The sequence below is a fragment of the Epinephelus fuscoguttatus genome, linkage group LG8 (assembly GCF_011397635.1).
Source record: "Epinephelus fuscoguttatus linkage group LG8, E.fuscoguttatus.final_Chr_v1".
NCBI lineage: Eukaryota > Metazoa > Chordata > Actinopteri > Perciformes > Serranidae > Epinephelus > Epinephelus fuscoguttatus.
Window position 1 is genome coordinate 10090654 of NC_064759.1, and position 16143 is coordinate 10106796.

General features: G+C 42.7%; 1 protein-coding gene across 5 annotated transcripts in view; it reads left to right on the forward strand.

The window, feature by feature from the left end:
• Positions 1-480: 480 nt before the first annotated feature.
• LOC125892690 (lamin-A-like) overlaps positions 481-16143 on the forward strand; it is a 64186-nt gene continuing 48523 nt past the window's right edge. The window contains exons 1-3 of one of the 5 annotated variants that reach the window (XM_049582835.1): positions 11318-11471; positions 11986-12106; positions 14011-14389. In XM_049582835.1, coding sequence (XP_049438792.1) covers positions 14055-14389 — 335 coding nt within the window. In that variant the 5' untranslated portion in view covers positions 11318-11471; positions 11986-12106; positions 14011-14054. Of the gene's footprint in view, positions 661-11316; positions 11472-11982; positions 12244-14010; positions 14390-16143 lie in introns of those variants that run through there. The other 4 variants (XM_049582838.1, XM_049582839.1, XM_049582836.1 and 1 more) reach the window with 4 other exon arrangements.

Here is a 16143-nt window from a genome sequence, read left to right on the forward strand (position 1 = left end):
CTATAGTTTATAAATAATGTGCAGCAAGTAAAAGTCCTACATTCAAAACACAAAAAGTAAAAGTATGCCTATGCATCACTACGCCTGTGTTATTTTATTGGATTATAATTATGATGCATTAATGTGTTGTGCAGAGTAACGAGTAACTATAGCTGTAATATCAATGTAAAGTATATTATTTGCCTCTGAGATGTAAAATATAGAGGAGTAGAAGTGTAATGTAGTATAAAATGGAAATACTCAATCAAAGTAAGTCACTATAGACCTATATGTAGTAACTCACTTTACTTTGGTAGCCTGTTTCCATTTAGTGTGTGTGTTTAATGTCGTCTAACTCCACCTGCCCTCACTGCAAACCCAGTATCAGCTGATCTGAGCAGGAGCGGAGCGTTAATTATGGTCGCCAGGTGGCGCCTATAGGCTGCATTGTAATTAGCACAGATTGGCAGTCTAATCAAGTGTGTTGATTTGCAGGTGGCTGTCGGCTGCCTGCTCGGCTCAGAGGAGTTCACCCTCACCGATTCGTGCAAAGGAAAAACCGGCCCAGTGGATAATATCATGATTAACTCGACTGTCGACATTTTGAAAGGTCAGCAGTGACCGTGGAAAGGAGGGGACGTGTTTTAAACGACTGCAGAAACGCGTTTCCAAAGACAGACGGTAAGACTGTGGAGTCAGTGTGTGTCGCAGCGGAAGTGTCTTTAAGCTGCTGTGTGTTGTGTTTAGGGACATTATTTTTTAAAGCACACGAGCAGACAGGGCGGTGAAGTAACTCGTGAACTCAGTGACCGATGTTGAGAGATCTCTCCCACTCACTTAAGTTTCCATTCAGTGTGTCTGCCAGTGGATGGCGCTTAGTATCTGCTCTGTGCTTGTGAATGACTGGAGTCGACAGGCGGACAGCAGGGCAGACAGGGGGCGCCAGAGAGCAGCAGTGTGAGAGCTGCAGCGTCATTCATGAGGACACAACACTGCAGGGGTAGACACCCAGTGGTGGGAGAAGTGTTCAGGTCCTTTACCTCAGAGAGAGCACTCATACCAGACTGTGAACATGCTGCACAGCAAGGAAAGGTCCTGCAGTGAAAATCTGTGGTCAGTAAAGTGCACTGAAAAGTAAATTTAAATGCACTTATTGTCAGTGTTTTAATATTATATGTGCTGTTTTTTTTAGATTAACAGCACTGCTGCATTGATGTGTATGTTACATTTTACTGCTGTGGGTGCTCATTTCAACTCCTTTATATACTTTTGGGTAGTTTAATACAGCAAGGTCATCATATGTTTGTAGCGTCACTGTCGGATTACAGTTTTGATGAAAACCATATTCAGATGTGTTGAATGTCTGTGATAAACTGAAGGATGAAGTAGTCCTGTATGTTTTCAGAAATTCCTGCTACTTCTTAACCTGCTCAGAATCCACAAAAAATATCGTAATGGTGGATCTCTGCTTTAAATGCACTCAAAAATCATTGAAAAAAATCCCCCAAAACTTTGATTAGCATACTTTATTATGTCTTATTTTTTTCTAGGCATCCCAATAGATCTGGGGTGTCAAACATACAGCCCAGGGGTCAGAACCGGCTCGCCAAAGGGGTCAGATACGGCCCACTGGATGACCTTGCACACCTAAAACATAAATCGCATGTTAAAAATCTTGGAGTCATGTTTGAATCTGAATTTAAGTTTGACAGACAAATCAGTCATGTAGAAAAATTAAGTTTCATGCAGTCGATCTCCAAACGTCATCCACGCCTTTATTTCCTCTCGCCACAGCTACTGCAAGTCGTTATATTTTGGTATTACTCAGTCTTGTTTATCCCATTTTCAACTAGTTCAAAATGCAGCAAGAGTTTTAACAAGGACAAAAAAGAGGGAGCACATTACACGCATTCTTGCCTCCTCACACTGGCTGCCTGTTAGCTACAGGATACATTTTAAGATTCTGATGTTTGTTTACAAAGTGTTTAACAGCCTCACCCTTCTTACATTATAGAGCTCCTCTCCCTGTGTCACACCATGATAGAACTGAGATTATCTGATCAAAAACCCCTGTCTGTCCCGAGACCCAGGACTAAGGGTTACGAGGACAGGGCTTTTTCTGTCGCTGCCCAAAAAGCTCTGGAGTCCTCTTCACTCTGCCATCCGATTCTCCCCCACCATTGAGATTTTCAAGAATCGTCTTAAAACACAACTTTATATAAACCCAAGGTGCATGTTCACCCCGTGTCAACGGGGGTTTTCTCCAGGTACTCCAGCTTCCTCCCACAGTCCAAAGACATGCAGGTTAATTGGTGACTCTAAATTGTCCGTAGGTGTGAATGTGAGTGTGAATGGTTGTCTGTCTCTATGTGTCAGCCCTGTGATAGTCTGGTGACCTGTCCAGGGTGTACCCTGCCTCTCACCCAATGTCAGCTGGGATAGGCTCCAGCCCCCTGCGACCCCCAACAGGACAAGCAGTTACAGAAAATGAATGAATGAATCCAATCCAATCCGATCCATTCCAGTGGACTGACATTAAAAAAAAAAAAAAATCCTCAGTAAAAGTTATAAATCTTTTATATGATGTGTAAGTAATATAACATCTCATGTTTACCTTAAAACTGTTTAAACAAAAATTATGTACTTAAACAATATGATTAATAGACTGAAATGTGCCTTGTGCTTCCTCCTTGCCTCATGGTCAGCCATGCTTGTTAAAAAATGGGGCATGGCTCTACTGCAGTCCACTTTAGAAGATGTGGAACACTGTGATTGGCTTATAGACGTCCCATTAAATGAGTCTGTGCATCTAGGTGGAGTCAGATGACAGTAATCATAGATCTAGACATCCCAGAAAAGTCATGTCCATTGGAATGAATGGGGGATCAGAGCAGGTTAAGTAAAATAAACTCTTTAAAAATCATCGCAGCTGACAAAAGGGCTGATTTTCTGACACCATAAAAACTCGACATAAGAGATAATGTGGTTCTCACAGGACAGATAGTACAAACATACGATGATCTTATGCAATATGATGCATTGCTGTAAATTAAACTACCCAACAGTACATAAAGGAGTGAAAATGAGCACAGCCTTAAACATGTACAGCAGGAAAATGCAACATACACATTAATGCAGCAGAAATATTCACCAGTAGACATAAGATATAATTGGAAAACACTGTCAGGGAGCAATTTACTGCACAATAAGTACTTTTACTTTGATATTGTAAGTACAATATAGACTTGAAAACATATGAACCTATCCTTTACAGCACCGTCAGACAGGTTAGTGCAACTCAATGTGCTTTACACATGACTGACAAGCTGATAAGACAGTATAATTGTAAAACATAAAACAATTGCAGACTAGCGCACATGAGAAATGAAGATTGTGAAATGCAATGATATATTAGATTAAAAGGAAATAGATGAAAAACACATGGGGCTATCTCTTGATCATCTTGATCTGAAAAGTGATACTGTCCAATTAATGCAGTGGAGTAAAACTGACAAATTTTGTCTCTGAAATGTAGTTCAGTAAATAGTGCTGTCAAACAAATCATTTTTTAAATTGTGACTAATCGTGATTAATCGCACCCTTTATTTGAACTTACGATTAATCGTAAGTTAAGTTTTTCTAGTGCTCAAAACTATATGGGACTAATATAAAGTGCACATGTCTGTAAAGGGGAGACTCATGGGGAGCCACAGAACCCATTTTAATTCAGATATCTTGAGGTTAGAAGTCAAGGGACCTGGATTTTTCCCTCGCCAATATTTAGCCTAACCTCGGAGCGTTAATTCCTGAGAACCTAGCATGACATTGCTGGCACCACTGGATTCATTCTGTTTTCTAGTTTCATAAGAAACCAGTATCATCTCTCAAGCTTTGCTTCAAAACTCAGCCGACTATAAACTCTGAAAGACAGGCGACAGTGAAAATAGCGGTATGCGATTAACGCTATCAAAAAAATGTAATGCGTTATGTTCAGGCGTTAATCGCATCGCAGTTGATGTGTTAACGCTAACAGCCCTAGATATAAAGTAACGGAAAATTTAAATATTTAAGTGAAGCACAAGTACTTCGGAGTTGTACCAAAGTACTGAGCTGGAAGTAGAGATGATGAGCTCCAGAGTAGAGCTGCATCGATTAATCGATAAGTTGTTAACTATTAAATTAAGCGACAACTAATATGATACCGGATTAGTCAGTTCTAGGACGTTTTTTAAGAAAATTAAACTGAAAATTCTCTGATTCCAGCTTCTTAAATGTCATTATTTTCTGGTTACTTTCCTCCTCTATGACAGTAAACTAAATATCTCTGGGCTGTGGACAAAGCAAGACATTTGAGGATGTCACCTTGGGCTTTCAGAAACACTGTTCGACATTTTTCACCATTTTCTGACAATTTATTCAATATATCAAGAAAATAATCAACAGATTATTTGACAGTGAAAATAATTGTTAGTTGCAGCCCAACACCAGAGGGGAGATTGTTCAACACTGCAACATCACACAGATAAGATTTTCAAATCCACAGTAGTAAGATTATTCAGCCTGGGTGTCGTTAATCTTTCCCATCTACAGTTTCCTCTATTTCCTCCTGGGACAGTGACTTCCTCATGTTTTTGATTGAAGTAATGAGACAAGTTTCTGATCCTTCCTCGGTTATGGTTTCTGTCTGTTTAGTCGCACCCAAGAAAACATCAAAGGTGACACATTGTGTTGTCGCAGCAATATCTAGTCCACATTTCCTGCACATTATGAGAAATTATAAAGGCTAAACGCTGCCATGATCATGCTGAGAACAATTTGCATGGTAAGCAAAACATAAGCTCCCAAAGCAACAGTTGTTTGACGTTATATTACATATTTCACAGACAGAATATCAAACTAGTATTTAGCTTAACTTTGAAAAGCAACCAAACAAAGAACGACCAGCAGTCTGAAGAACAGAGTCTTGTGCGTTGGACAGAGATACGGCAACAGTCTTTTATTAATGATTAATGCATGCTGTGTGAACAATGGTCTCTTGAACAGCAGAGATAACATAGTGAGAGACTGCTTTACAATTATAGCTGCTGCTGGGGTACAAAGCACACTCAAGGACAGTTAACGTGTTTCTGAGTAACTGACTGTGGTGCTTCGTCAAATAAAAGATTAATGCTTCTGTGAGCTGTTAATTTGTAGAAATACGTCGTCTTTATTCGGCCACGTTATCTGAAAAGGTATCAGGACATGAGATATACTGTACAGTACATCTGTGCGGGAAAATGGAGATAAGGTGATGATGCAGTGATTCTCAACTTGTGGACCATGGGCCAAATCTGGCCCACGATAGAGATCAAGGTGGTCCTTCGACTATTTTCTGATGCACTCACACTGGAGTTTTTGTATAAATAAGGTGCCAGAGTACATTAAAAAGCATCAAAATACATCTTGTTTATCAAATAAAAAGTACCAGGGAAGGATCTTTGCGGACACCTGACCTGCGTGAGGCTGTTTCGACTAGATTTGCCTCTTTGCAATAATGAGTGAGAAGAACAGCAAACACTGAAAGGCTGAAAACAGGCAATTCATTCATTATACATACTGATAGTTGACTGATAGTAATTGTCGCTGTAATGTAACTGAAAAACTGAGTCTTTCCTCGACTGAGTCTTTTCTCGCTCGCCTCCAGCAGCCTGTGGACTGACTTCTATGTGCAGAGCTCGGCCCAAATTTTCCAGAAAGTCAAAAGGATGTAACATCATGTGCCTTCCCAAGTGCCTTGCCTCTGCTTAACTCTGCTACAGCACTAACAGTGTGAAACAGTAGTCATATTTAGCTAAGAGATGGAGTCCACTAGTATCAACAAACAACCGGCACCCACCACAACACATGTGCTGTTTCGCTAAATACATCTCGCAGAGACGGAGACGGACCTTCAGATAGGGCCCTGCGACAGGTCGAATTCAGCCCAACATTAACTCAGTGCTGGGGTTTGTGCTGGCTGAATTTGAGTTGCTACAGCGGCTACAGGTCTGAGCAGACATCTGCTGTATCATTCATGTTTGTCATGATGTCAGTGCCCCCAGGGCTTGAAAAGGAAGCTAGCTAACACAGCAAAATCCTGTCCTGGGTGATAAACATCATCTAATTCATCAGTCTCCAGGGCTGATTTGGCTGGTAAATTAGCTACCTTTTCTTTTGCAAATTACTTCAGCTAACATCACAAAGCAACCAACACCAGATCATTGCTGCTATCTTAGTTCATTGGTTAGTTGGCTAGCTCGCCAAATTTTTTCTCCAGCTAACGTGATAAATGATACTAATTTATGTTAAGAGATCAGTGTTGATTTAGCCAACAATATAAAAGATGTTGGTACAAAGCGCTTACAAATCAAGGTGATGCAGTAGCGGCAAATAAGCTAACCGCGGCCTGAGTTAACGTAAGCTAGCTGTAACTTAGCTACAGGGGGCTCCAGGGATGAGGTTTTACTGTAGGCTGACGTGGAAGTGAGCGTCGCACTGGTGCTGTCGACTAAGCCAATCGGATTTTGGAATATTGCTGAAAATAATCCCTGTGGCAAACTTTTTTTGTTTTGAAACTTTTCATACACGAACACCGCTTTCATGACTTTTGAAGCCTAAATTCAGTAGTCAGAAGGAAAAAGCTAATGTTAGGCTATCAACTACACCGAGGTTGCATAATTTAACGTCGCCACCGCAACAAGGCTGTCAGCCATATTCGGCATGAAAACGTTCTATAGTCTCATTTAGCTACTTTAGGGTGACCATATTTTGATTTCCAAAAAAGAGGACACTCGGCCCGGCCACGACAAAGCCTACTTAAATGATACTCGCAGTTTACTCAAAGATGCATTATAATTTTAATATATTTAAAATGTATATGTATGGATAGAAAATTCAGTTATATTAAAAAATAATATCTGTCAAAGACAGAAATTCAGATAGGCCCCTATAGATATGGGACACATACACACACTAGAGTGTGGCGATCCGAGCCCAACGGTACCCGACGGGTCGGGCCGGGTTTGGTAAAGAATGTAGCTATAAATTGTATTCGGGCTTGGGTCGGATTCGGTCAGCTTTCAGTGAAAATGTAGTGTAAAAATAAATAAAATCCTGTCTGTCCTGTTTATTGCTTAAGCACTGTTATTTACGTGACAACACCTGAACATAACACACACAGACACACACTGGCTGTTTGTTTCTACCTCTCTCCTCGCTGGAAGTCTCGGACCTCCAGCCGCCCGCCTCCGCCTTGATTAAATGCTGAAAATAAAATAAAAGAGGGAGAGAGGTTTTTCGTATTTTATCTTATTTTGTTTTATTTCTCCCTCTCCTCTCGCTGGAAGCGTCGGACCTCCCGCCTCCCGCTCCCGTCTCAAACACGGAGGTCTCACTCTCCACTGAGCACCCACGGTTTGCTTTGGTCATTAAATAATGTCGGGCTCGGTTCGGGTTCAGACAGAAATATGCGGCCTGTGCTGCACTCTAACACACACACACACACACACGGAAAACTGGACATTATCATCAGTTTATAAAAACCCCCTGGACGTCCCAGATGGGACGTGAAAAGTGGACATCTCCGGGCAAAAGAGGACGTTTGGTTAGCCTAGCTACTTGTTAGCAACCAGCTTTTTTAATGCACATAAAACCCACCTTAAAGTTTCAGGCATCTAACCAAAAACCCACTGAGTCTGAGACAAGGAAACTGGGAGAGGTAAAATGCTAACTCATTTCCTGGTTTTAGGACTCGTTCTTGGGGCACTCTATTCTACATGGCTGCTCGCCACAGTTGCTCGTCAGCTGATGATGTAATTTGCAAACGGTAAAGATACTTAGTGTCATGGAGCCAATGGTCCAAATGAAATGTAGGCACATTGCAGATACAGCCTTCTATCAACATGATGACAGTCAACAAAGGTCAGCCTTGTGTTTGTCACTGTTTTTGGCCGATGCCCAGGTACTCACTCATGATTACCAAGTACGAGCACCCGAGCGCGAGCAACAGGATGCTGACAGGAGTTCATTTAACACCCTCAGAGAGGATTTTCTAAAAGTTACATACACAGCCTTTGATGTTTGTGGACTAACTGGCCTCTGGCCTCCTGTCACTGTGCAAAAGTGGCCCTCGGGCAAAGCAGGTTGAAAAAGTGGAGCTGTTCTTCCGGTTTTGAAACTGGAATGGGTGTTTATAGTAGCCTGATTGCTTCGGAAAAAATCTTCAGAGGTCCCTCCCACGCCAAATATTCTCATGCTGAAATCCTTATTTGTCATTGCTCGTTTTTTTCCTAGGAGAGCAGCAAGTCATTGGCTCATAGTGGAGAAATGAAACCTCTAGATTGCACAACGGGCACTCCTTGTTTTTTTGCTGCCCGCTTGGAATGCTGTGAGGGAAGAATGAGAGAGGAGGAGTAAAACAGGGGCAGACTCCAAGAGTGTGTGTGTCAGACAGGCAGCTCAAGACTTGAATGTGTCAGTAGTGATATCTCAGTAGTTGAAAATGATAGTTTACTTCTGTTGAATCTGCTACATCTTTTTATAGCTGTACCTATATAAAACTCTTTGTCTCATTGTCACATGTTATATACTATATATGTGGGACAGTAATAAGAGCTGAAAGATCCAACAGTTGCAAACACATTTATTATTTATTTATTCAGGGTCCCCATTAGTCGTTACCGCAGTAACAACTCCTCCTCCTGGGGTCCACACAAAACGCAAAAACAAGACTTTTTCTGGAGCCTATCCCAGCTGACACTGGGCGAGAGGCAGGGTACACCCTGGACAGGTCACCAGACTATCACAGGGCTGACACATAGAGACAGACAACCATTCACGCTCACATTCACACCTACGGACAATTTAGTCACCAATTAACCTGCATGTCTTTGGACTGTGGGAGGAAGCTGGAGCACCTGGAGGAAACCCACGCTGACACAGGGAGAACAGGCAGACTTCTCACAGAAGGTCTCCCCCACCCCAGGTTCAAACCAGGACAAAAAAAATAAAGTTTTCGTCACGAATTCCTGGTAACGTGTAATAATAACATTCAACTTTATTTCTGTAGCACTTTCCTAAACCAGAGTTGCAAAGTGCTTTGCAGTACCATACAGTATGAAAAACAAAGAAATAAAAGAACGTCATCCACAGAAAATGGAATTTTAAAATTATACATATACATAAAATACATACAGAAACTTATACACATATGTCCATACAAACACAAACATACATCTGAACATACACATCTATACGTATTCATACAAATAAAGGCTTCACATATGTACATACATGCACACATACCCATAAACACACATACAAGCATACACACACATGAATATATGCGTACATAAGCACACATACACACCTTCATAATCATATAACATTATAAATACCAGTCTGTTCAGGTGGGTTTTTAACAACTTTTTAAACTGAGGGGCTGAGTCAGCTGATTTGATAATAAGGGGTAGTTTGTCCATAACTTTGGTGCTAAAATAGTAAAAGCATGATCGCCCTTTGTTATATGTCTGGACCGTGGGACTTAACAACATTTGGTGTTCTGATCTGATGGATCTTGGAGCACAACAGGGGGTTAAGAGCTCTGAAATGTGAGACGGAGCCACACCGTGTAGGGATTTGAACGTAATTAATCGAACCTTAAGCTGAATTTTGTACTGAACGGGGAGCTGGTGTTATTCAGCCAGGACTAAAGGTAAGGTAAAGTTCCACTGATTGTCACACACCTGAGTGTATGAAATTTGTTCTCCGCATTTGACCCATCCCCTGAGGGAGCGGTGAGCAGCAGCGGTGCCATGCTCGGGAATCATGTGGTGATCAAACCCCCCAATTCCAACCCCTGATGCTGAGTGCCAAGCAGGGAGGCAATGGGTCCCATTTTTAAAGTCTTTGGTATGACCCGACAGGGGGTCGAACCTACGACCTCCCAGTCTCAGGGCTGACACTCTACCACTAGGCCACTGAGCTGGTAAAGGACTGGGGTGATATGTACCCTACGTTGAGTGTTTGTGAGAACTGTGCTGCCACATGCTGTAGCAATTGTAAACAGTTAACAGAGGCATAGTTAAGACAAGTAAATAGGGAGTTGCAGTAGTCGAGGGGGGAGCAAATGAGTTTGTTCAACTATGTTTTTGGAGAGTATTGGTTTGATTCTGGCAATATTTCTGATTTGTAAAAAAACAGGATTGAACAACACCCTTAATGTGCTGATTGAAGTTTAGATATGGATCAAAGACAACTCCTAAGTTGTGTGGTGAGTAACTGATACACAGATGGTGATTTTGTGGCAAAGTATTCCGTGTAACTGAATATATTTGAGTTGTGGACTGCAGGTTGGACGAAAAGAGCAATTTGAAGCATCTCGTTGGATTCTTGGAATCTGTGTTGACCTTTTACAATATTTAGACAACAAAGATGAATGAAAATGATAATTTGCAGCCCTAGAAATATATTTTCCTTCTATTTTCCCTTTCTAATTTGTAAAGAGAGTTTTCAGCCTTGAAGTGTTTTTGCTCTGCGGGTCCCTTTTGTAGAGGAACTTCAGCAGTAAAACTGCAAACTAGCAAGTAGGGAGGCGTAATGAGGGCACAAGTTGTCTTCAAATGCTAATAAGCAGAGAGTCTTGAAACCACGAGTTGATCAATCACCTGCAGATTTGTTCTATAATTTCGGGAAACATGCAAATCCTCACCCCTTTCTGCTTCAGTGATCAAGCTTGTGTTTTCCCTATTACAACATGATAACATTCTTGACACGCTTTAATTATTGTAGTTGCACACAGACAACACGAGGAAAGGCCAAAAGATTTGGTGGGTCGTAAAAAAAAAAAAAGCTTGTCGAAGAGAGATGTTTGGGCTGCCAGCCAGGCATGCCTGTCCCAGAGCGACTTCCATGGAAACGCAGTAACTTAGAATGGAAAGACAAAGAAAGAGAGAAAGAGGTAGAGAGGAGGTGGAAACAAATGGGCTGTTTGTACAGGGGTGTGTGACTCAGAGAGGCAGCTTCAGAGGCTGACTGCTCCTTTCCACTGGAAGGCCACGCTGAAGCCAGGATACTCCCTTCGCCACTGGGCCTGCCCCATGCCCAAAAACAGAGATGCTGTCTTGCCCCTTGTTTAACCACACACACACATGCACACACAAATAGTCTAACCTCCATTTCCATGGTGAGGAGATACATACACACACAGAAAACGTCTTTTTCCCCTGCATCAGAACTTCATTGGACCTGTGACTCCATTAACTCCACCCCGAGGAAATAAATATATAAGACCAGAATCAACTTCATCTCTGAGTGTCAGACCTTTAGACTGTCAGGATGTCTTGTGGGAATTATTCTGTCTCTCTCTGGGAGTATGATACAAATGATTTGTGGACATTTTCCTCTTTGGATTCAGTGGATGAGCTTGCTGACAGGTTATTTTTCTGCCATGGATAACACCACAACCCTGCTCCGAGGTGATAAATGATTTCTATGTACTTTGGACTTGTTTGATTAGCTCTGCGTGTTTGTGTGTGCCAAGGTCATCCCTTCTTGTTTCTGAAGCTGGGAGGATTTCCTTTTTGCGCCCTCGAATTGAAACAGAAATTCTTCCTCCATGTGTGTGCTTTAGCTGTCACAGCCGTTTCCAAGCAGAAAAGTGGGCTAAGAATGTATTCTTCATATCAGCAGGGAGGAGCAGGGTGAGATCTGCACATTCACACACTTTCATCCACCTGGGAGCTGTTGAGTATCATCGGTGTCACTGCCTTTTATTGACAGAGCACTTGCACCAGTCGCTGAGGTCAGTGTGTCTGAGAGGGCTCCGTCTGAGTGAAATGAGAAAGGGAAAGATAGGGCCAGTGCAGGGAGAGATAAAGCTCAGCAGCTGCTCTGTGTGTGTGTGTGTGTGTGTGTCTAGCCTGACTCCTCCTCACCGCCCCACCCTCCCCTCGCTCTTGTGCTCCCGCCCCCTCTCTCCCTCTTCAGCAGTAGGTACATGTGCAGTGAGCGACAGCTAGGAGAGCAGTTCAGGGCACGAGCCAAAGGCGCACACACCCACTAGCAGAGACTGCATTATTCAGCGGATCCTCTTCTCTACGCTTCCTCTGGGGTATGGCACACACACACACACACACTCACTGCAGCTCACGCACACTCAGACCAGCAGATAAACTTCTAGAAAGGTCCTGCACTCGCACTTTTAGTCCCTTCAGCAGGCAGAAGTCGAGAGGTTCCCACACAGCCGAGGTAAGGTTCACAGCTCAGATTTCTGTCTCCCTGTGAGACTTTTATTGTTTGTTACACTGACAGGCAGAGCTACAGTTGTGCAGATAATACGCTCATGATATAGTGTCTGTTTAGTCAGCTCAAAGTTATTTTTTGTCGGGTAGTGATGTGGAATAACTTTTGAAAGTTGCGGCTCATTTTACCTCCTGCTGTTACAGGAGAGTGGGACATCAGACAGCACCTGTTAACACTCGCCACATTTTTGGGAGCTCTAAGTGGATGCTTCATTTATTCAAAGTTAGGCCAGAGAGTACTTGTGTGAGTGTATGGCTTTGCTCCTGTGGGCGTGCGCACGCATCATGTGCATGCATGTGTGCGCCATCCCATCCCACCCACATGGGCGTGCGTGTCCTCATGTGCACTTTTGGTAATGGGCGGTGGTGGGATGGATGGCAAAGTCCACCCACCGCTGAACCAAATTGGAGGAGGCTTTCCCGCCGTTTATTGGGAAGAGACTGTTAGGTTGCGCGCGCTTAACTGCTGAAAAGTAAGAAAAAGTTTTAAAGTCACACCTGTATTACACCACAGATGTATTTGATGATAACAATACAGACACCTTTTATTAATACGGTTTAAGACCTCATCTATAGTTGTATTTTAGAGTTCTCTGGTATGGAAAAAAATGCCCTATATTGCATTTTTTTCCCCCAATAATTTATATTTACAGTTTGAAATGTTTGCTCACATTTGCCGTAATCAAAGCAAATTCTGTGAAAGATTTCAAAAAGGATCATTTTCTTTTTTTCCCCGCTCATTTTCAAATATACTCCTGAGCTCTTTGATTCATTCCCCTGTTAGCCCACATAGAGGGCGCATGTTCTGTACGTCCTTATCAGGGCATCTTGCAGTAATTGTTGATATTATGAGTCAACACTTTGGTATTATGATCCATGCTGGTACAAATGGCTGTGGACAAGGGCAAAATCATCACTGCCGAACATGTTGTGGAAGCAATTAGAAGCTTTTTGTAATGCGGTTTGCCTTCATTCCACCAAAAAAGTCTGTGGAAAGCAGAGAAAAAGAGACATGTTTTAATTTATTTTAGTGTCCCTGGCTACGGCTGTATATTTTAAGAGTAATTATAAAAGTGTTTTAATTGCCTTGTGAGTGAGCCAAGGGTACAGGCTGATGTTCGTGGGAAGTATGTTTGCTCGGTAGTGAAATGTATAAAGTGGCCAAACTGCTCCTGCAACAATTTAATGGAGCTGGAGGAGAGAAGGCATATGTTATGACAGTGTGTTACACTGTGCAGTGGAAATGCCAGTGTGAATAAGGGATGTTATCAGGAGCACTAAAAACAGGAAAAGGGCAGGAACACTGTAGCGCCTTCTTTTATGAAATAATGGGGGTTTTGTATCCAAAAAATCTGAAGTCCTAAAAAAACGAGAACCAAGAAAAACATTCCTGTGAACGAATTCTGCCTCTGCAAATTAGTTTTAACTCCACACAATGCAAGTGCAGGTTTATAGATGTGCTTACTGACTCTGGAAAAAGGATCCTGGAATACATTATCATGCAGGTCTGTGAGCAGAGTAGACCCAGCACTGAAGGCAGGCTGCCCAGACAGGGATCAGAGTTACGCAAGACTGGAACATTTCTTCAGCATAAACTCCATTAAAGTTTGACGTGTGATTCCACCCATGATTTGGTGCACTGCGTTTCTAGGGAAGACAGTCCAGATACTGTAGTTGTCATTAACTCTTCTTCCCTCTCCCTCCTCCCCCACAGCCAGTGACTCACCCCTGTGCACCTCTTGCTGAGCCATTATTACCATGGAAACCCCGAGCCAGAAACGCACCAGCCGCGGAGCCGTCTCCCCGACCCGCATCACCAGGCTGCAGGAGAAGGAGGATCTGTGCAACCTCAATGACCGGCTGGCTGTCTACATCGACAAGGTTCGCTCGCTGGAGTCGGAAAATGCCGTACTGCGCCTGAAGATCACAGAGTCGGAGTCCTCAACCAGCCGAGATTTGTCGGGCATGAAGGCGGCCTATGAGGCAGAGCTGGCCGACGCCCGAAAAACCCTGGACCAGGTGGCGAAGGAGCGAGCACGCCTGCAGCTAGAGCTGGGCAAGATCAGGGAGGAGCACAAGGAGCTCAAAGCCAGGTAGGAGGAGCATGTGGGGGTGGAGCTTGAGAGGGAGTGGCTTTGGTACAAGTGTGAGGTCACAAAGTGGATGTGGCTACGCACACAGTTCATGTTATTATACTGTGTCATAGTACGCACTACAAAATATTTTGTGCATCTCTCTGAACGTCTCATTTCTCTTTTAAGTGATAGTTCAGATTTTTTGACGTGGGGTTGTATAGGGTACTTATCCATAGTGTATCCCAGTATCTTACAAACAGTAGATGTCAGTTGACAAGCCCCCAGTTTGGAGAAGCAGGCTGGAGTCCAACACGGAAGCTAAGCAATGTACTGCTGAGATGGGGTCAGCAACAAAACGTATTCCAGCCACCTAAAAAAATCTTATCACTTTAAGCGTACGCTATATTTAGAATATTTTTACTGCTTTACCTTTCTGTGATTTACAACTGGAAAATGAAGCTGTGATATCGCTCTTTTCAAAGCCAGACTCCATTGAGAAAACCAGAGATTTAACATCGCTGAACACAGGAGCTGCTGGTCGGCCCCAGCCTCGATCAGTTATGTTGTTTGTGTTATTGTGTGACAATAGTGTTTAAAAACGTTGGTTTGGATTCACCAAAGTCACACAATAACACAAACTAACTTACTAATCAAAGCAGTGGTAGACCAGCAGCTCCTGTGTTCATTGTGCTTAAATTGCTGTTTTTGTCAATGGAGTCTGGTGGCTTTGACGAGATGGGGAACTGAAGCCATTATGTTTCCCCTTCTGAACTGGCTGTCTGATAGAAAGATAAAGCGACTCTTAATATAGCATACACTTAAACTGACAAAGACTTTTTCAGGTTGCTAAAATACATTTTATCGCTGACCCCATCCACAGCAGTGCATTGCTCAGCTTAGGTGTCGGACTCCAGCCTGCTTCTCCAAACCGGGGGCATGCAGACTGACATCTACTGTCCCTTTATCACACCGACTATAGATAAGTATCCCATACAACCCTACTTCAAAAAATCTGAACTATCCCTTTAATGCACTTTTACCTGCATCAGATTAAAACAGGTTTTCATGCAGCTGTACTTCAAAGTCTGCTCTTCCACCAGGAGCCGTCCATAAATCTTGTAGGTTGCGTTGCAGTATTGATGACTTAACGTTTATTTGCTGTTGTCTGGTTCTTTTGTTTGGGAATTCCCCGTCTTTCTGGCAACTGATCCCACACTAACTTGGGAATGTTCGTCGCTCTGATGCATGAGAATTATATGCTTTACGTTGTAGGCCAGTCATGTTTAGTACAAGATGATAATTCAGATAAACTGTTCCAAACTAAGCCACAAAAGTAAAACGAGAATGAATTATATGTGACATAATTTATAGTAACACGTGATGTTCCTGTACGTGCTGTGGCACATCAGCCGCTGCAGGTTTGTTCTTGCATTTGTGTTCATTTTTTTTAAATGAGCATTTTTTCATTCAGAGCCACTCGCCTGCATTTCAGTTTTAAGTTTGAGGCTCTCTGTTTTTGATAATGTGTTTCCAAAACATTTCACAGCAGTAGTTGAGGCGGCGCTGCAGTCAGAGCAGTCGAACGTGTGGATCTTGATGTTGTAGTTTTACCTTTTTACGCCTCCAGTTCACGCCTGTTGTTCGGTATGACTGAGGTAGTGCAACACCTTAATTTTCTATCAGGAATGCTGCGTGGAGTGTGCAGCCATACCCAACATTAGCACAGCGGAGTACATTCCTGGCGGTTAAGTTTGTGTGACTCGTCAGTTGGC